The sequence below is a fragment of the Bombus pascuorum genome, chromosome 1 (assembly GCF_905332965.1).
Source record: "Bombus pascuorum chromosome 1, iyBomPasc1.1, whole genome shotgun sequence".
NCBI classification, from domain to species: domain Eukaryota; kingdom Metazoa; phylum Arthropoda; class Insecta; order Hymenoptera; family Apidae; genus Bombus; species Bombus pascuorum.
In genome coordinates this window covers 30,628,146-30,651,032 of record NC_083488.1, presented here as the reverse complement: position 1 = coordinate 30,651,032, position 22,887 = coordinate 30,628,146, and the positions used below count along the sequence as shown (strand labels likewise).

Here is a 22,887-nt window from a genome sequence, read left to right as displayed (position 1 = left end):
ACCGTGTTTGCACATGGAAAATACAGCTGCAAAAACTGATAATGATTTCGCAGCTGCAGTTCTACGTGCTCTTTTGTCGTGTTCGTATTTGAACTATTAATTGCTTAAACATAAAGAAATATATAATAATATTATAATATAATATAATATATATAATAATATAATATATTAAATAATATATATAATATATAATATAATATATAATATAATATAATATATAATATATTAAATAATATAATATAATATAATAATATTCGAGATAAATTAAATTATTGATTTAAACTGTCGCAAAATTATTTGAAGATAATCTCCGTAATTATTGAGATATATTTCGTAGCGAAAATGGAGTCGTGTTCGAACGTTCAGAGACAGAGTGAAATATTACAAATTCAGTTTTAAAAAATCAAGGAAACCGTCGTACATCAATAACAAGTAAAAAGCTCACATACTATATCTGAAACTATTTTTAACAACAGACAAAGTTTACGAGTAATTCGACGCTTTATTTTGTTCAATATTAAAAAATCCTCACCATAGGGGACGGTTCTTTCTACAATGCCGTTTCGAAATACACGCGTGGCTGAACATTTTCATTTTTTCTCTCGATTTCTACATTTAGTTGTCACAAACTTAGCCCCGAATACATTGAGATACCTACGTTTCCCATTCGAAGTTTTCGAATTACGCGAAATCGTGTGTTTCATATTTTAAACATTTATTTACCGCAAAAATTATACAGAACAAAAGAATTCACGGATATGTCAGCTTTTCATCTAAGAGAGCTATCAAACGTTCACTATATGTATACTGTCAATATTTCAAGATTCTCAATATCATTGTACGTGTAAAGGGACCCTCGCACGATCGATGCATTTCGTCAATGTAATATTGACAATATTTCAGTATTGAGAATATTTCGACAGTTCTTCAAAACACGCGCTACTTATACGAAAATTTTGAAAATCTTTTGGAGTGAATATTCGAATTTCGCTGAACAAATTTATATACCTTTTCTTAAAAACCACACCTATCCCTTTCGTTTCTTGGTCTTTTCATTGATAATATTTTTTTCAAAATAATAGCTGCACAAGCTTTCGTCTCGCTCGACATAGTTGAACGAACGCTGACTCGAAACTGAACGTATTATGAATAAGAAAATGCGGTTTGTCAATAAATATCGGTAAGTAGCAAGATGTTGAGGACCTTGAAACATTGACAATATTATCGATCGTTTAAAGGCAGCGTAAGCAAAGAATTCACTTCCGATAAATTATTTGATTGTATTCTTCAAAAATATTTTTTGTCACAATAAACTGTAGGATCTTACTACAATTAGTTTATTTAAAATGGATTAAACAGCTGCTGGTTAAACAGCAAACGATGGCTGTTTAACGTGAACTAAATACAATAACGTGCAATAATTAATACAACTAAATAGTTAATTTGCAACTCTCGTCGCCACGGTTCCAACGCTCTCTCACTCGGATCACGCTCTCTCGACAACGCTAGCAACACTATGTCGACAACGCAATTCGCATTCTCCGACTTCTCGATTCACACTCTCTGACTTCTCAACTAACACTGACTGTTTCGGCAGTCCAATCCGCCGAAGTACTGTCATCGAACGGAAACGCGCGCCAGAGATACGCACAGTGTGCGTGGTTGCTATACGTTCTCCTAAGTCTTAAATAACAATAATTCTTGTAAGAACCGTATATGAAATATCGTTTCACTGTCAATGAATTTAATAGATTTTTTAGCATGAAACAGCATACAATCGTTTGGATGTTTGAAATATATTGCGTGAAACGTTTTGATGTTGTTTCAACAATGAGTAATTTTAAGAAGTGAAGTGATCAATCCAATATGTCAATAAAATCAGCAGATGTTCTGCTGATAACGAAAAAATATATTACTGACTACAGATAGCACTTGTATATGCATCCAAATGATTTTAAATGCCGGACATATGGAGTACCGGACTCAGAAGTCGTTTCATGGTCGCCGCCTATATGCGGCGCTCGAAGCGAAAGGGTTAATTCGTCTTACTCCCTTAACATCCCTTTGTCTTTTGTCTCAGCCCCACCACGCACGTGTCCCGCAACCGCTCGTGGCCAAGCTCACGCAGGCCTTTTCCGCGAAACTATTCGATCGAAGGATCCGACGATACATTGTTGGGCCTGTCGGTACTTAGGCTTTCTCGCGATATTGTTTATGGTTCGCTCGGTATGTTACGACCGTTCGCGGAGAGACGCGGTCTTGAAGGAACGCGTCAGCGAGAGGCGTAAATTCTCGCTACGATTCGGCTAATCGACGCCGCGAAATGGTCGCTCCCCGTGTTTCGATTAGGATAACCGGGGTGATTCAATGAATGCAACTTACTCTACGGTTGTAGAATAAATATATATTTATATTAGAGTAACACTTACAATTTATATAAGGTGTTGGTTTTAATAGTATCGGAAGTTACCACTAGAATGTTCGAGTTAGATCTTGTACAATGTGACTGATTTGGATGCGACCGTACAGAGTGTTTTTGACTGCGACTGATCGGTTAGAATGTTAGATTGCGACTTTACGATGCTTCTCAGTGAGTTCGTTGGACTGAGCGATCGTTGTTGACGCGTGGACTGATTTGACGACGAAGACGAACTAACTTGAAAGTGACGATGCTGTGTCGGAGATGAGCTAAGGAAGGGTGTGTCTAACGCACGGAATCATCTGATTTGTTGATGACAGTTTTTGGCTGGAGAAGTGAGGGTCATAGAAATTGTTTCTATTGGTTAGTAAGACTATCGATGGACTAGGAAGGGTCTTAGCCGCCCTCGATGGAGAGATGGGAGTAGGAAGCATCGCACGTGTGCAAACTTAGCTTTCCCGTGTTTTCCAGATGCGAACCAGAAACTTTAGAGAACGCTTTCGTGAAAAGGCCTTTGTTTGATATGAAGGACCTTCGCTAGAGTTTTCTGAGGTTTATGGTCAGTCCGCAAGCGTCTTCAGGGGTACGCAATAAAGATGTGCGGACATCTGGCTGCCGTACGTCCGCGATGTGAGGTCCGGCTCAGGTAGAGAGTCGGCCGACGTAACAGTATCTCTTAGGTCTTTCGTCCACGATACTACAAAACTCTTCACATTTGCGATTTCACAGCCATTGATAATTTATTAATTCCGTACACGTATGGAAAACGTTATTCCAACAAATATATGTAGTAAAATAACTTTCATCGAATTTTTCGTTTTACGATCATCTGCTTGTCGAGATATTTCAGCAGATTCGACGCATCCCTTGACCAACAGACATTTTTTCATAGTTGGTGACAGAAACACAAGGAATTCCCAGAAGTGTTGTCAGTCAAAGCGCGTCCATTTTCCAGCGGGAGAGATCGATTTTTCGCCAACGTTCGCCTGGAGTTTGCTACGTAGTCTACATCTGAACGATCAGAACGTGTAATTTCCGGTCTGGTTAAGCCGCGGTGATGTTACTCGCGCAAGAACCCAGACTCGTGCATAAAACGAGCTTAGGATGAAGCTTACACCGGAAAATTAAAGCTCGAATGTTCCGCTCGACGAAAGACGCGACGGTTGCGTTTTCACGCGTATCTCGCGGAAAAGCTTGAAGTGTGCGTCCTTGGAAACCGAGACCACGGAAACTGCTCGAAAAGAAATCGTTGAGATAAAGTTACGGAGAAAAGTTGCGGAGTCGCCATTGAAATCGCGAAACTTACTTTTGGAAAGTATAGTCGCTCGAACATATTCACGGCGATAGTTATCGTCTCTACTATTTATTAAGTTAAATGGTAGACTTAATAAATTGCTGATCACGCCGCGTCGTGTTGATGTATCGCAAACGCGTTGTATCAAGTTATATTACGTTGTCCGAAAAGTTTCTTTCGTTTTATGAGGAAATAATAAACGCACAACGTTTCTTGTTTTATATTATTTTCTCGAATTACGTACGATCCATTTGTTTTGTCGAGATAAACACCGTGACATTTTACAAACTTGGTTTCACGTTTGTACGAAGATTGTAGAAAACACGTTTGCGGAAGAAAGACACTTTCCGGACAACTTAGTACTTAGGAAATTCTTACAAACGTGTCGTGTGTGTCATACGAGACTTTTTAAATTTTCATGAACGCTATAGGGAAAACCGACTGTCCGTGACTGTATAAGTAAAATCCGAAACAAATCTCAGAATGCCTATAGAAGTCACAAAACATTTATTGGAAACATACTCTCGGTAAAAAGTTAGTATGCGACTCTCAAGTCTCTTGACTGTATTTCAACTTGTCAACTCGCAAGTCTCGAACATACAAGTAATTAATGCTGAAGATGGTGCCAGAAAATCTGGCTTGCTAGAAGCTTTACGAAGTATAGCTTGCGACAAACATCTTGTGATTTCTATGTACATATATCGTCGGATTGGTTTTCATTTTTATCAACATAAGCATGATACATTTCAAAGTATTCCGTATAACGTAAACTCCACTTTATCTTCATAAAAATATAAATCTTTATAAACAGATGCAGAATTATGGGAATAGTAGTATCGAAATAAAATTACTGAAATTATTGAAGAAAGTTCATGATTTCTATAATTATGAAAATACTCACGAACTGACTTGTTAAGATATAATGAAAATAATGAATTTTATAATATATTAACCGTACATAAATATAATACGTAATAAATAAACATGACAAATGAACGTAAGGAAGAAAGAAGAAAAGAGAAAGGAAGAAAATGGCAATATTAATTTGCGAACCGTAAATCTGTATTTTATCAAATCTTCTATATGCACGCGTACTATTTATTCATTGGAATTTAATTAGGAATTTAATAAAGCACAGAATGTGTGTCTTATTTTTAACGTCACTCTAATCCCTATTATGTATCGCAACGGCGTGTTTATGCTGGATTAGTTACCGACCTACAACAGCTGATTAAAGCAGATTACGTTAATACGTCCTGCTAGTACAGTCATGTTGTATAAAGGAATATATCCTTCTAGATCAGCTAAAAAAATTATAAATAATTGCGTGATCCGTACACTATTTTGTTCACAGTCTGATTTAATTAGATTTACGTCTATGAAACTGGCAAATCCCTTAACTAAGAGAAGCTTCTATAAAATATTAGGTCATTCCATAATTAATGCAGTTTTCATATGGAAAACAGTGAACCTCGTCGCGGTAGGAGTCTTATGGAAGGAGAATAGAAAATTTAGCATAATAATGGTAAACAAGTGTAGACAATGAGACAAAATACGCTATTGGTTAGTTTCTTAAACAACTAACTAAAGTCACGAATCGCTACTGTAGGTTTCAAATGATGATGGAAGGAAAAACAGCCGGTTTTGCAGCTGTTCTTTTAATTTAGTATAGTATTAATTTATATTAATTTATACGGTATTACTTACAGAATTACCCAATAATAAACTACGAACGTGTCTATTCTTTCGTGTTTTAAACGTTTCGCTGAGATCTGAACTTATACTTAAAGTGATTTTAGTATACACTGACTATTACAATTTTATCACTCGTCTATTTGATAAACCAACCAACATGTATAATAATCCACCTCACTATTATCTAACATAATTCATCCATATTCTGTATTATTCACTTTTAAATGCTATGTTGATACATAAATATGTAATCTACTTTGAGTCTAAACTTTGACCCTCTTTATTTTCTTACTATCCTATACAATTGATACAAGAACAGCACATAAAGCGTAGTGTATTTGCGTCAAAATAAATCTTGTACAAAATATTCTATGGTCTCGGTAAGAACATAGACGTCATCGTCCTTAAAACCGGCTAAACAACGTTACGCTGTCGAAATAAAATCTTTATCGTTTGCCTTTTTCATTCTGCCAGGAGCGGCAGAGAAGAGTTCGAAGCATGGCGCCGAGGATAAGGCGAACAGCATCATCACAGCCATGAAAGAGAGAATGCAACAGAGAGAACGAGAAAAGCCAGAGATCTTCGAGCTGATCCGGTGAGTCCTTCTTAGCATATCTTTTCTCTTCTTCCCGATTTTCTTTTGTCGCAGCATAATCGACTCGACGGAAAATCCCGTCAGTGGCAACGAACAACTTTCAGGGAAGAAACAGTCGATCTAATGCGATCCACTTAGCTGAATCTATGATCCGTCGCCATTGCCTGTCAGTATAAGAAATTATTAATTAAACTCTTTACACTCAAAGTATTCTACCGTTCGTTCGGTAGAAGAAAATGTAAATAAAATAATCACTGCTGTATACGTGCCTTCGAATTCAAAATATTTATTCAAAAATTGGAACTCTTTGAGAAAGTTCAAGTTGGATGGGTGGGATTTGTGGTCGAAAAATGGCAATCGTTTAATCAAAATTCGTGGACAAAGATAATTATATAGCGCAATAGTATTCGGTCAGTATCGAGATTTGTATTATTGTATATACTGTCGAGAATAATTCAGAATTGTATATTTAAGATTATACGCATGATCGTTTGTTTTAAGGTACTTTAAATAACGCGAAACATGTCAACAATTAAGAAGTTGACCAAAGTATTAAAATTTTTGTAAGAGTGAATTTTTCATAGAAATACGTGAACGTAGAATGTATAGGATATATGTATAAATTAGTATTTTATATCTGAAATCGTTCCCTGGCTTTACTCTATTTGAACATTACGCACGTACAATAACTTGCAAATAAATCGTCTAATAGCAATAATATACGATATTATATACATATTATTATATATATATATATATACTATATTATGTATTATTATACAAAATATCGTACGATTTTGATCATAAAAAAATTTAATGAATCAATGAAAAAAATTCTATAATAATAAACCAGAAACTATAAAAATGTTGGCCTTTCCACAAGAAATAATTAATTAAATGATCGCTAACTTCAAACAAGAAACACTCTTAGAAATATCACCATCGCAAAAGCTTTTGATAATTCGCTTATTAAAACAATTCTACAGTGATAAAACACAAAGGATACAAATTTTCGTTTATGTTACATCCGCTGAATAATCATCAACGAAATTATAAACTATGTATATTAAAGAGGAACAGTATACAATTAAAATTTTCACAAATTGAAATACTTTCGCGTAAACTATTTCAAAAACTGGTGAAAGGAAGCCTGTTACGTTTAAGCGCGTATTATTCCATTTCTGAAAAGACAGAAGCAGAATGAAATTCGTATTACACGCCAACGAGCAGAGCCACCGGGTGCGAAGTTTCGACTCGCGTTGCAAAACGAGCTCGAGAAGTTTTTGCATTTGCATGAGTTAGCCACGCTGAGTCCAGTTATCGTAGGACCGCAAATTTGCGTGCGCAAATAGCGGCATTCAGAATGTGCAGGGACAGTGAAATAGGTGAATTTAGGTTGACCGTCCGTTGCACAATAAAGAGCTCTGAAAGCGACTACGATCTTTTCCGTTTTCCCAACAACCTCACGCAACATGCCACGTCGCATTATTCTTTTTTACGAAATCGTCCGGTTGGATCTGTCCACGAGAGCACGGAATTCAAAATATGTATACCCTACTTTTGCATTTTCCAGCTGAAAAACTGCCAGCGTGCCTAATACGCTTTTGTTCTCTTGTACGATATGGTTACCAGGGAGGAGAATTGTACTTGTCGAGTTGGAGAATGCGGCCAGGCTCGAGACACGTGTAACAATTGGCTAAATTACAATTAGTCTTCCGTGAGAGCGACAAGAATGGACAGCAATTTTGTCATTAACCCGTTAACCAGCAAAGACGAGTTCACTCGTCATTCGAATTTCAAGATTTCAGATATTCCATCCGTTTACGTGTCATTGCATTTCTAAGAAAAATAGACTACATTATATTTATATGTAAAAGGATTAGAACTAACGTCATCGATTTGTGTCTTTCTTTGGTTTTAGTTTCATAATTGTAGAAATTTCTTGTTGAGAAATGAGTCAACTAACAAGTTAAGGGGATTTGTTGCAAATAGTGTTTTATATGATACGAATAATTTTGTGATAGGATTTAGGAATCGAATTTGGGTATTCCTTGATTGTGTAATTTCTTGAATAAACAGTAGAAAAAGTGAGTGGTAAAAATTAAATTCCAAGAATTAACTACTATTTATAACCTTTAGAACCAATCGAATCAATTATTGCTAATCTCTCGCGATTTAAAAATGAAACACGTTATATAATATTACATTTCCAAGTCTGCAATTTATATTGAACTTGATATCGACGCGAAATTATAGCGACGTTTGCTCGGTGACAGAAAAATAGATAGGTGTTTTCTGAATGAAAGAGCCCTGGTCCATTTTCTCTGTCAAAGTTGCTCAAGAATGCCAACGAGACGATTCAGATTCGATGAAGATTCGATCGATCGATCAAGATCAAACCTCCGATTGTAAAGCTGTAAAATTTGTAGCGGTGTCGCGATCACGTCGAGGTCGCCGAGCTAATAGTTATATCGCAATGCACGTGGAATCCACTTAAATGTAGAAAGCGTTTTATCGAAAACCGTGTGAGAAATAATCATCGATAGCGTGGTCGATTTTGAGATATTTTCAAGAATCTGACAATAGTCTCGATAACCTCCCAGAGAAATTTCCTTGAAATCCTAAACCGTAATCTCAATTTTTCAAACAATTTCAATAATTCGATGTAACAATCCGTAACAGGTAGCAGAAAGCAGAAACGAATACAAATTTTCATATGAAATTTCCTCGAATATCTCCAGTTATATTTACATAAAATACACACACGATTTAGTACTTTCACGGTGAATTTTGTTAGCCGAATGTATTTAACTTTTGTTAAGGTTCGATCGATAGTTACGTAGAATTAAAAGTTGCTAAAACGATTCCTCTATCAAACATCTTCGAAAAATCAATGATGCAACAAATGTAATAAAAACTTATTGGAAAAAAAAATCACCTCAAAAAGAAATCCAAAATTGTGTAACGTATTTCGAATCCTTGGGAATGTTTCCTTCGGTAACTTGGTAAACAGTACATAGCGTGTATGGGATTAAGTCGAACATGTAGGTACATCTGGAAGTTAACGTAGGTAGTAACTAGTTTTCCCCAACCGACAAAGTTGAAAAGCATTTCGGGTCGACGAGTTACGGAACTTGTTAAAACTCGTCACAAAGAACATTAAAACGTATAATCACACAGATCACGATTAGAAAACCTAAGAAACTTTTAGAATAATAAAACATTTTCCGTTGCATGACGATGATTGCAAAGTTATGAAAATTCATGAAAAATATAAATTACACGTATAACGATATCACAATACTAGTAATCTCTTTTCTCAAACATTATATATGTAGCGGTAAGTTTCTCGTATTACAATTGAGCAATTTTATAGGATCAAATGGGTCGATAGCATCGAGGGACGATACTGTATCTTCCGTTACTTTTTAAGCTCGTAAAATCAGAATGTCCACTCTCGGATACTTTTTTATTTGATTCTTTTCTTAAGAATATCTCATAAACCTGCTTTACCATCTACTTATCCAAGCAAGTTCTTCAAACGACTAACGGCCACCACTTACAGCGACTCGAGCATTGATTTTGCTTTAAATCCAGAATTTACGATCGATACGTTTCGAATGTAAAGGGAGAATTTTTCAGAAGTTCGTCGTAATTATTTTCATGAAAAATTTAATCACGAAGATTTTCAAAATTTATTAACTTTTTTGTGCTTGCATTACAATATTTTACTATATGCTGATTGTCAGACTGAGTTTTAGTAAATGAAAAAAGAGAGGCTTAACCTTTACGGTCGAAGCAGCGTTTGACATTTCATTAAAACCGGCTCATAATTTAACTGAACTTTCGTATTTTCATAACTAACAACGTATTCATGGTGGTGTATTTTTATTAAGTTGATTTTAAGTACAAAATAATATGTTCCATGTTTTAAAAGCGAGAAGAATATTGTGTTTGCCGAAAGAGGCAGAGCTCGTTCTTTGCCATTTAACTCTCGTTAAATAAATGAACAAATGCGATCTATTCTGGAAAATGTACTTACGGTAAATTAATATCTGTATCAGTAATTCAATTAATTCAAAATGCACAGCGGTTAAGAAAATAAGTTGAAGAAAATAATCGATCTTGCTCGTTTTCTAAAAATCTCCTCGATAACGATTTAATATTCCTAATAAAAATAAGAAAATAAGACTATGATTAATAAAATCCTGTTGTATTTAAACAATCGCGTGTTTTATAAAAAGTATTCAAAGAATGCTACAAATGTATAGCATACCGGTTAACTTACGATTAGAATCGTTACGGAATTATCAGTATTTGCATAAGTCATTTCAAAACACATGTATTTCAAAGTTTAGCAGAAATAGATGCAAATCGAGAACTGTGTATACACAATTTATGATTCTCGTTACGTATCATGTATTTGTGACGTTTGCGAATTATATATTATCGAAACTCTATCTTTGCACTCGTTAATCTGTGCCATATTTTACAGTATTCTTCGCGATATATGTTCGTATACCGATAAGTCGACGTCGAAGTCGATACGGCACTTGCACAGAAAAATTTTTACCCGAAAAAGGAAAAGATAATATATTTTGATGTATAGCAGTCATAAAAATCAGTGGAACATGTCCCTCGGCGTTTCTAGTATGTTCGATGTAAATATATATCAGTTCTTTAACTTTCAATTTATCGCTATCGTAATCAAATGCAATCGTTTCCGAAATAAAGATATCGTACTAAATAAAACTAAATATTCGTCGTGTCTTGTTCCTATAATTTAGCGACGAGTTCTCCGATTTTTTTTTTTTTTTTTTTTTTTTTTTTCATATGAAACACATTGATATTACGTTTACATTGATACAGAGTAAAACAGTCTATGTGTATGGAAATTTAAAAAATTGAAACATATTATCTGTACATGTATGCCAGTTATCTTAAAAGCCATGACGTGTACTATCGGATTCCGATTAATGATAAAAAAACAAAAAGACACTAGATCGAGTTTAGCTTTCGTCGTTTGTTCTAACAAAACGAAAATATACCGACGAAAAGATACCTTTTTTTTGTTTTTTCTATCAAGTCCTGTATATCTTAGAATGAAACTAAACAAATAAGAAGCGCGATACGTCCACTAGCTACGGTCCAAACTGTTTGATCTACGTATAACAAGGAAAGATATAACAAACTAACACGTGCGATAAAATTCCCGAAATAAATGCCGAATAGAATTCAATATTCACCTTTGCAACAATATCATACATACGTGTATTAATAACGAAAATTTGAAAATTAATATATCAATTTTAAATCGCATAAATGATTCTTAAAATTATGAAACAGGGACCGATTAATATTTTCAATATTAAACAGAAAATTCTTGAAATTCTCACGATAGAAATAATAAATATCAATCTGAAAAATTTTAATTAATATTTAATACCCATTAATTAATGTCCAATATGAAACGAAAAATTATATATTATAATAATCGAAAAAACAATATGATACCTGTATTTATTAACAATAAAACAAGTACCGAAAGATATTACTATACAACGTATTAAATTTCTTTATTAATTTTTTATTATTTTCTTTAATTAAATATTTCCAACTATTATAAATCGATGAATCAATTGTGCCATTTCCTCGAGTTACACGCGATGTTTGGTCCTCTGTTACGTCGGTCACGATCAATCCTACAAAATCATACTATCGACTTGAATGCGATTAGAGACGCGTCGATCGGACTCATTATCAGTTATTAAGTAATCAACGGCAGCGCATAGGTCGAAATTGCAATTTCCGATGCCGGTAGGCAGGAACATCGGTGTTGATCGTTCCGAAAAGCAACGGAAGTGCTCGTTCGCGTGCCTAATCCGCGTTCCTTTGCTTACTTCCAAACTTCAGCTAATAATAACGTAGTTGATCGCCTGGATAATTCCATTGCAAGCCTCATAATCGCTACGACGCGATGCGACGCCATCCTAATCGTATCTTCACACGCTGGGAAATTAATCAGCGATGCAGCTGCCTTCCAGGAGGCTATTATTGATGATCCGTGGCTCATTAGTGAGGATTCTGTAATGAGACAATACCACCGTGAATTATAATCAGACAATACCATTATCGATGCACGTCTCAGCATAAGAATATTTGGTCTTCTGGATTATGTCATAAAGAAGTTATAAATTGATGTGGAGTTTCTTTAACAACCTATTATACATACCTGCAGGATTTTTTTACGAAGATCGAGTTATTTCGATCGTTTGATCGATAGGAATACATATGAATAATTGTACGAATTCGATTGTTCCTTATATTACATTTATCTCTTATCTTCATTTTCACATTGAAGAAAATATTTGCTGCCTTAAACGAAATTTTGTATTTCGCGACTGACACTAATTATCAAGTTTGAGTAATTCAACGTAATCGTATCGAGTTAAAAGAATGATAAGAACCGTATAATTAGAGCTTATCAACGTTTTTATCTATAAGTAGTACTTTTTTAACAGTAGTTAAATTTAGTATTGATTTAACGATTAAATAATACGTTAAATTTCTATTCCGAGATATCTGAGGCTGATTACAACTATGGTTACAAATTAATATTATTAATCTCAATAGGAAATAAATGAATTTATTGTATTAAACTATATTCATATATTATTCCTACGATATGAAAATTATTACGATAATATATCATACTTTTTTAATTTGTCTACCTAAACATTTAGACGGGTAAAAATATTACTTTGCAAAGTAATTCCATCTATCTTAACTCTTTCTCATCGCAATTATACCAAAGAACTACTTTCGTGAAATTACGCGATTCAAATAATATAAATCACAAGCCAATCAACCATGTATTTCTTCTTAAATGGGTCATTCACTTAACGCAAAATATGTTTAGCTCCTTCTAAAAAACTTGACGTTCATTTCCACGAGATTAACATTAATAGCCGATTATTATTCAAGCATCGTCTTTTCAATGGAGCCGGTCTTTCAACCTTTAGAATTGAAAATATCGAAATATCCGCTACTCGAAGCGATGAGCACGATCTAAAATGTCGATAAAAGCTACTAAGCGATCGGGTGTATAAATTAGTGGGAATCGGGGTTAATTAATACTGCTTCCCCGTTCGTGAATACGTTAAGAACCGATCCATCGAACGTCAATGGATAATTCATCGCGCAATGGTTGTTTCGTTTCAAGGTACTCCATGCTTGTTCATCGGTTACTAGTTAATGAAGCAGCTATCGTCGTCCTACGAATGAGAATTGCCAGAGAAATAAGTACAGCGTTATGTTTACCGGTCTTCGAACGTTGTATCAAGCATTTTTGCATCGCGTTTCACGCTCATGCCGCTGGAAAATCAGATATCCTCGCTAAATGAAGCGGTGGAATGCGGAAAATTTGTATCTACACGGTGTAAAAATGAGTAAATAAGATGCGAGTAAAAGCAAGGGAACGAGTTCTTTCAAAGATTTTCGACTTTTTTGTAGAGAACTACAAACCGAGATTAATAGAAGTACATTTCTATGTTTGGGCAGAATTCGAGTATTTTTTTACAGGAACATAACTGCACGAACGATCGATGTACGAACTTATTCAGTTTTTGAAAGTTATATTTAAGAGAATTTCGCTTTCATAGTAAGAATAAAAAGGATACTTTTCTAATTATAAAACTCAATCTTATAAGTGGATAACTTTCACGTGCCTTTTTTCTCATATATTGGTACAAAATACGCATGCTCGTATTGTACGAATATATAATTTCAATATAAAATAATCGAAGGAATTATTCAAAAGATACGAAACAGACGAACAAATAATTTCTAAAAACGAATATTACATCACAGACCACGATTACATTTTCATCACGAAATTTTCCTCGTCCGATGATTTCGCGCAGCCCAATATCACCTAACATGAATGGTCTGCAATGCGAAATTGTACAAGATGTACAAAGCGGGATTGGAAGCAACGTATCCAATGGTGACAGCATACCGACACGATATAATCGGATAGCAATCTCTTTGAACGTGTCTATAACGTGAAAAAGGGCAAGGCAATGGCGACTGCGAAGCCAGGGTAAAAAGGCGCGAGAACGAACGTGTGAAATGAACCGAAAATCTCGCTATCATGCACAAGGCCGGGTCTCGTCTTCTCTGAGGGGGGTGAAGGGTCAGGAAAAAATGTGTAAATATATCTAGTCATTGGTCGTACGTCCTGACTATGGCTTTCGAAAGGTCGAAGATACGTGAAAGAAAATTTAGTTACTATCGGACAATCAACGACCTCGTTAACCGTCTGATCGATGACCTGAACGCGTTAATTACAAAAGGGCGCATGTTCGCTGAAAATATCCGTTCTATGAAAAATATTCGTCGATAAAATGGATCCACGTAGTAGCACGGAAGTTGATTTATGCGCGATCAGACCGTGATATCGACGTTTCGATAAACAGAGTTATTTGTCAGTCGAAAAGTTACGAAGCGTACATTTTCGGGAGTTCTAAGTTTAGATAAATTGCGTTTCTTTTCCTCGATGGCTTTCGCGGATCGATCAATTTGTTTCAGGTCCTTTCGACGAGTCCTTTTGTTTAAGAACATAACATGGATAATCTTAGTTTAACGATAGCGTTATTGAATTTTAATTCCATTATGGAAAGAAACTTTGTATTTTTAGTAATTGATATGATCTTGTCATGTAATGATACGTATATAAATTCAGTTGTAAACAAAAATCTTGGACCTGATTGTTAGATGTATAGAGAAAAAGCCTTATCGGGGCATACTCTGAATAAAGCGTCGTGTGCAACGTGGTGTGCTTAAATTGTAATAAGTAAAAATTCAACGAGATTTTTCTCTCATAAACGATGGTGACTGAAACATCAAAAAACAGAATGTATTTGAATTACTTGAGAAGGAATTTTTGCTTTTCGATTTCCTATTATTAACAAAAATTATACTAAAGAAACCTGTGTTGTTGATTTAATTTATTTCTAAAAGTATCTATTAAAATAGCAACAAAAGTAATAAAAAATGTTTTGAATTGTTCTGAAGCTGTTCCAAAATCACTTTTAATCCTTAAAACCAAATATTTCGTCCAGTACTAATCAACAATAAAAACTCTAGAATTTAATAAAAATACAGCATCGGTGTAATCTTACAGCTCGTTAATGAAACTTTCTTTTCCATCGTCTCACTCAAAATCGTAGAATCAGCCTGAAAAATCGTATACCGGTTCCGCGAGGGCGACGTTTTAAAATCCCGAAATCAGAATAGCAAGTGTAACAACAAGATTCATTTGGTTAGAGCAAAAATGCGATTGCAATTAGAGGAGAGAGAGCAGCAACCCATTAGCAACCCTCGACGCAGTGGATTATCCCGTGATGCAATTACCACGAGCACGCGTTACACGTTGCACGTGACGCTTGCAAAAAGAAAGAAAACGTTAGTCGGAGAGTAAACGATGAAACGTGTCTCGTCCGAGAGGAAAAGAAACTAAAGGAAAATCGAGTGAAACGGATGACCCGAAGTTAGAAAAGATAGAATGGAGAAAAGATAGGGAAACAGGGGGTGAAGAAAAAGAAAAAAAAAGGAAAATAGAGAGAGATGAAACAGGTAGGACGAGATCTAGGCCATTGGCACAGCTCATGTGAAAGAAAGTCTCGTCGGAGTTTAGGTCAGTCTTCGGGGTCGACGAGGAAGCATATGCGGGTCACATGTCGGCGGTGAAGCAGTCAGTTCTGGACGGTACCAGCAAGTGGTCCGCGAAGATCGCCATTACAGGTTTGTGGCCAGCTCGTTGTGCCCGCCGGTCATGGCCGGTTATGCACCCCCTCCGTGCAACAAAACGATGAAACGTGCAGCGCTCGATTATATTACATCTATCTTCTCTATATACGATACATATTGTGTGTACCACCTGTGTGCCTCAATGTATTCTTCTTCTTCTTCTTCTTCTTATTATTATTATTATTATTACTATTATTATTTGATATTTTATTTCTTTATTTATATCATCATTTGCAAAGTCATATTACACGCCACTTTTCACCGCGTTCTTATTTTATTCTATTTTCCATTTTCTATTTTCTCTTCCTTTACTTCTTCCCCTCACCTATGATCCTGTTTCTGTATTCCCACAACAATATGTATATGTTATTATCACATGATCGCGTATACATATTTATCTCATACATTGTTGTATCTCCTGTTTATCTGTGATCGTTAAATTTAATTTCATCGTCGAATCTGACGCGCTGCCGGCTGCTGCTGTGTTGTACTGACTGTCACGTCTATATATTACCTATATATTCTATATATTGTGATAGAAATTTGGCTGTGCCTTTGTGGGAATGCACCCGTTCTTCGCATATCTGTATGAAACTAGAGGACTACACAGGTAGAGAGAGAAAGAGAGTGAGAAATTTGGTTCCGCGGATCACTCGTGATTTTCTCTCTTTTTTCATTAAGCTTCTCTTTCGACACGTTCACTGTATCTCGTTTACGTGTACATTATACCAACTCAAATAGAAAACAAAATGTAATAATGAGGAAATTTTTGTGAAAAATGTTCGATATTGCGAGGCTTTGCACGTACATGAGAATATTTTGCGCGAGCTATTACGAAAATATCTATTGCAATCTATCCGAATATTGCGAAACTCTCTATACACATGGATTATTGCAAAAAGAATTCTCTATGAAAAATATTTGTATAGCATAGTTTTCATGAAAATCCATGCAACAGCGAACGTGTCAACTTATTCTTCCTTCGTTACTCTACGTCTCCTCTTTTCTTTGCCTATTGCTCTGCTTCTATCTTTCTTGCTCTTCATTTCTGCCTCTGCATCTGTCTTTCTTTCGCTGTATCTTCCTTTCTATTTTACAAACTAATCGCTGGTTATGAAAAGAGAGAAAATTACCTTGCGTTCCGTGACACCGATCGAAAGTGTTCAAATGTTATATCGCAAGATTCGTAGATCGCATTGTTCGTGTCGATGTGTCTTGATGTAGCGAGTGACAGTTTGCGTCTGTTTGATGAATTTTGTTGCGAAAATAACGGTGTGCATAGAAGCCATGCATACATATCCTATTTTGACATAGCGAAACTGTGACACTACGAATTAGACGTGATGTTTGGTTTGTCGAGTGGATTTAAACAAAGTCTTGTAAATGTTACTTCACGGAAATAGAGTTGTGTCGATGAGAGAGACACTAGCTTGTAGAAAAATCACGCGTTAGTCGAGAGTAGAAAGTTAATCGCAAAACACTGACAATGACCAATCTACACACGAAATGAACTTTTACAGATTCGACTGCGCGTTAAATCGGAAAAATACTGTGTATACTTGCTAGAAGTAATATAACAACTTGTTACTCGTCTTCCCTTTTGCAATAAGATCTTATTAAAGTTCGTATAATCTGCATGCGTACATTCTTTTATCGGAGTTTAATCTCAAACCTTTTTTTTTAATTTCTAATAAATCTTCAATAAAAACATATTGTATACGATAGAATGTTCGAAATAATTGGTGATAGTAAATGTATCCAAGTATAGTTTTATCAAAGTTTCATTTCAGTCGAATTTCTTTTAGTCTTTGATAAGTTTCAAACGAAGACATATCTATAACCAGTAGCGGAAACTATACAGAAGATTGTCAAATATGTAATTAAATAAAAATTAATTACAAACAAAACAAAAATGTCCAACGCATGCTTGCAAACAAATATTATTAATGGATAATTTAGAAGATCAAGGAAATAAATTCAAAATTTAAATAACTTCAACGATTCATTTGTTAAATGAAAAATAACATGTACGTAACCATAAGTAGACTAAAAATTAAAAAGACGCGCGTAAGGTATACGTGAAATATTCAAATTTTTAACAAATATTTAACAAGTGAAAAACCCACAAATCTACATAAAAATTCACAATTTAATCAGGGTCAACGCCTTGCAACTTTAAAACTTCAAAAGTATTAGGTTATCCGAAAAGTGTCTTTCTTTGACAGACACGTCTTTTACAACGATTTGTGGAACGTTGTGATCTTCATCTTGATAGAACAAAATGGATCATACGTAATTCGACAAAATAATATAAAACAGAAAATGTTGTGCACCTATTATTTCCTTATAAAGTAAAAGAAACTTTTGGACGACCTAATACATATCTGTAGACTGTACTCTCTCGCTTCTAATACAGTTTTAAAGAGTTAACGTACGTGTAACCTTCTTAAGTGAACCCCCAAACAACAAATACTCGTTTAACAGAGTAAACCCTCGAGGCAATCGCTTTACGAGTCTTCCAACCGTGTCTCAACCTACTTATTTCTCTATATGTACTGCTTCTAGCGAGTATACACGTACATGCACACAACGTGTAATTCCAAAAGGGACATGTACATGCGATGTGACGAACGGGTGCATACTTTTCACACGTCATCCTCCTTGGAGCACACGTAGCCCATAAATCCTACCGATTACTCTCACACGTCCAACCAACATCCTACACGCACGATGTTCGCTCGCGCGTTACACCGTGTCATCGTTACACACATACACCACACGCACACATACATGTCACCTGCATAATTTACATTCGTCTCTGGATACAACAACATCGTTCACCGGCCATTATCGTGGCCACATTTTCCAGGACGTTCGCCTAACCTTCCGACCACAACCTCTTCGAACAATCTCTCTTCGCCAGTCATTTTACCTTTCGCCTCTCTCGAATGAGAATTTTGCCTTCCTTGGATAAAATTTCGGTAATTATGCAGTTTAACAACTTTTCCTAATTTCTGCTGTTCGACTGGAGTCTTTTTTTAGAATTCATAGGATTGGATAAGGTGCAAGGGTTGCTCTTTGAAAAAAGCTCGCGAAATTATACCACGCTACGTACAAGGAAACGTTATACAAATTTTATATTTTCTTAGTTTAATCCACTTGGTGTTCAATATTTGCCAAAAGGATTAGATTAAATTAGATCGAAGTTAGATTTGTTGGTACCTTTTAGGGCAGCAATTTTTTAGACGGTGTAGTCTGACATCAGGTGGATTAAACGGAAAAGACGTTGCATTTTGTAAAAATTTTCTTATTTCCTAAAAATGAAAAAGAAGAAAGAGCGACTGGGAAATATTAGATGAGAAAATACTATAGTCGAATGGTCAAAATTGGGAAAAATTTCCTTCGTACCATCTTTGTTTCTCGTCGTTCGATTTAAAATACCTAGTCATTGTTCGGTCGCTTTGTTTGTAATAATGTAAATGTACTTAAAAACCATGAAACGCGGAGAATCTCAAATATTTTATCTTAAAAAATGAATGAATACTCCATAGACTATTGTAACTCGAGAAGGCAGAATTTCACGGCGTTCGCTCCTGTTCTCGAAACTCGTTCTCAACGAAGATAGATGAAGTCGAATTTGCGAAATTGTCTGCTCGACCTCGATCCACAATTTGGCAGCCGATTTGCTAAAATTCCGATTCAAGAAAGATTCCGAGGCAAGAAAATAGGAAACGTTCGTAGCAGCAATTTCGTGGAACGTCGCTAGTTCTTCGACGGTTATTTCGATGCTACCCTTATCCTTCTCGAAAAAATGTAAATGTCGTAGCTTAGAAGAGAGGGCACAGGAGGTTCGTACACGAATACCGCGGAATGAAGGAAATGGTAACGTGTAAGTCAGTTTACATGCCCTTGCTACCAATGACAGTTCATAAGATGAGTTTGTGGAAGTTCAGATTTAAGTTTGAAGAGTAAATTGTGTGCGCCGAAGGGAAAAGGGTTTGTAATTAGCGACACTTTCGTTATAATTGATAACTACGTTTCATACACACCAGAAGATATTTCATATTCGATATCGCGCTAGATGTTATCATGAAACTGGCATACTTTTTTTAATACGAGGTCACCAAGGTTCAAGTCAAAAGTGAACATTGTTCATTTGTGTCAGGACAGTGCAATTACTATGGATCGTTGTAATTGAAGGCATATTAGGGCTGTGTCTGAAAGCATCCTTTAATCGTTAAACAAACTTCCGCAGATCCTCTTCATGCTAATTACGCCTGTAATATTCTTTAAGCGTATGTTCGCTAGATGATCGTCAATCGATTCTTCCAATCGTTACATTCGCTCGACTATCATCGAAAAATGTAGATGGCTAGGTTCGATCATCGCAAGTGAAAAGTTTCGTTCGGATTAATCAGAAGTTATCTGAGTTCCAGTTAAATTCACTTTAAGCTTGCATTCGTACGAGTCTAAAGTTGTAGATTTAGATTTTAGAAATCGCTGCCTCTTTCGGACCAACCGTTAGTTTAACGAACGTGAACTTCGTTTGATGCTTGAAACAAAATATCGAATCGAGTAAGATAATATACATTCGCATAAGTACAGTGTATTTCGTATCCTCGATTAATGAAAACTAGCATAGAAACTTGACAAAATCTTCGAAAGCAATTAGGTAAGAAATTCGCATCGTTAAAGACATTTTCGACTGAATTTGGATAATCTAACTAATCTGAACGAGACTTGAACGGCATTGGATCACGAAAATTTACAATTCATCACGAACAGTTACTGCAAATCACGTCTATCGTTACATAAAATTGCAAACAAATCGGAAGATAGCTGGAAATAAACTTTTTTGGTGCCAGCATGATGAATCGTCGTTGAATGGACCTTTTGTCCACTGAATCGTTGGCACCGTAATTTCTTCGTCAAGCACGCACATACATACGAATATGTGAGCATACATCTGTGTGTGTATCGTGTGTCGTGTGGTTGTCCATCACGCGAGATGCCTGTCCCTCTGCTTCGGAGGAATTCAATCGAAAGTCCATTAAGGTCACACGGCAACTTGTTGTGGCTCGACTGTGTACCAGCGCCATGCCATTGTCAAAGCTAAGCCGGCTCTATAGATCCGACAACGTGAGCCAACGCCTAACCAGTCAGTATCCTCGATGCTATACGGACGTTTATCGGAAACGATCCGCAGCAACCACCGAGTAATCTATGGCCACGGATTTGTTGCTCCTACGATCCTCAAAATTTTCCTCTTGATACTCTGCAGTTTAACATTTGTGGTCTATGTTCGAATTGGCTGCCGTTAAAATAGAGTCGATTATATTTTATTGTGTGAATCGTTGATGTTTCGGTATTTCGAAACTTTGGACTGTTATCGTCCGTTAGAAGATCGTGCAATTGATATTTTGATCGATCTTTGGTGTTCATTTCGTAACGTTGTAATCTATTTGACGAATAATTAATTTCTAAAACGACGAAACTGTGCTTGAGTAATTAATTGCTTGTTAAGGGTTCGCGAAGGATTCAAAGCTAGAGAAAATTATGATTCTTCAGAAACAGTAAGTTGCTCGATATATTTCGAAAATAATTTCAAAAGTTCGATTTAAAATTTGTATCTCTTTTACCAGGTTCATCCTTCGAGCTGTTCAATGCGTGCTGTGCAATATTTATGATCGAATAGTACAGGAAGAATCAAATATTTAGACATTTTTTCCAGTCGCAGTAAATGATCGAAAACGTCGTTTCTTCGCGTTTAGGAGTCTGTGAAATTTGTAAAAGTTACAAATATGAATTCGTAAAAGTTACAGTTGTAACGTCTCTAGAATACGAGAAAAACGTCGCGCTAAACCACTAGGAAAATTTGCCACGTGTATAAAGGCATTAAAAATTTATAATTGAAAGTATAGTTTTCTCCTAAAAAATAACGTTCACAAAATTGAGCAACAAAGAGAATTAAATTCCAATCTGTCCCATTATTGTTTAATGAAACAATTTGTCGTGCAAATTGCGTTAGTTCTCATTACGTTGCAAATTTAAATCTCGATTAGAAAATTTAAATATAAAATAACAAGATCTAAAAAGAGCCTCAAAATTCGAAGAATTCAAATTTTTGAGATTAGAAGTGCAATTCAATCTTGTTGGAGAAACTAAAAATCACTAAAACGAGTATGGCCATGAATATTGGAACTGGAAATTATATTCGTTCTTGTAATTAGTCGGGAAAAAATGTAGAATTAACGAAAAAGTAAAAAGTACATAATTTGAGAAAATGAAGTTTCCGGTAGAGAAATTCCATATTCGAAGAGAAGCGTACGATTTGTAATAAACTAATGGGTGTAATGAATTATCGTGATTGGTTTTAGCATTCGTTGATAAGTTTATAAAGGACACGCGTGACTAACCTCCGTATGCACCTCTTTTTAGGTCATGTTAGAGAATTTCACAGTGAATGTTTTAGCGAGAACAAAATCAATAATTCTGTCATTGAAAGTTGCTTTAAATACAATGAAAGAAATCCCAGAGAAGGATCTGGATATAAAAATAAATTCACAGACAGCAAAGAAGAAAAGTCCTAAAAAATATTGAAAATATATCAGAAGAAAAATACTGTACGTCAAAACAGGTCGTTCGTTAAAACAAATATTTTTATCCGGCGCGTTAAGCACATCACACTGCATTCTGCTCCAAAAAGCAAAAGTCGTTCGGAGTTCGTAATCATCGTAGCGAAACGTGTAAGTTTCTTGGAGACAGGTCAAGTCACGAACATCGCTGAGACAACTAATTTTGGTTCTTCCTCAAAGCTGTACGAAAAAAATACGTACGTGGGTTGTCGGTGGAAATTGTGATTCGCGAAATAAACTTCGTGCAAAATAATCAACGTTATCTGAAACGTTGCTACCCTCGTTAATTAGAAGTAGCAAAAACTTGCAATGAAAGAAGGGAGTTAGGTTCATTCGTGTCGTAGTTCTTCGATATTTGACTCAATACTGAATGATATCTTCTTGGTGTTTATCGCTGGTCGAGCGATAACCAGTGATAATAATGATAATTAAATATTAT

The 22,887-nt window shown here is 35.5% G+C and overlaps 1 protein-coding gene across 12 annotated transcripts in view; it reads left to right on the top strand.

Moving 5' to 3' along the window:
• LOC132909895 (protein unc-13 homolog B) overlaps positions 1-22,887 on the top strand; it is a 373,086-nt gene that overhangs the window by 309,871 nt on the left and 40,328 nt on the right. For 10 of the 12 annotated variants that reach the window (XM_060965194.1, XM_060965204.1, XM_060965174.1 and 7 more), the window contains 2 exons: positions 5,883-6,003; positions 15,701-15,807. In XM_060965194.1, coding sequence (XP_060821177.1) covers positions 5,883-6,003; positions 15,701-15,807 — 228 coding nt within the window. The remainder of the gene's footprint in view (positions 1-5,882; positions 6,004-15,700; positions 15,808-22,887) is intronic. The other 2 variants (XM_060965157.1, XM_060965120.1) reach the window with 1 other exon arrangement.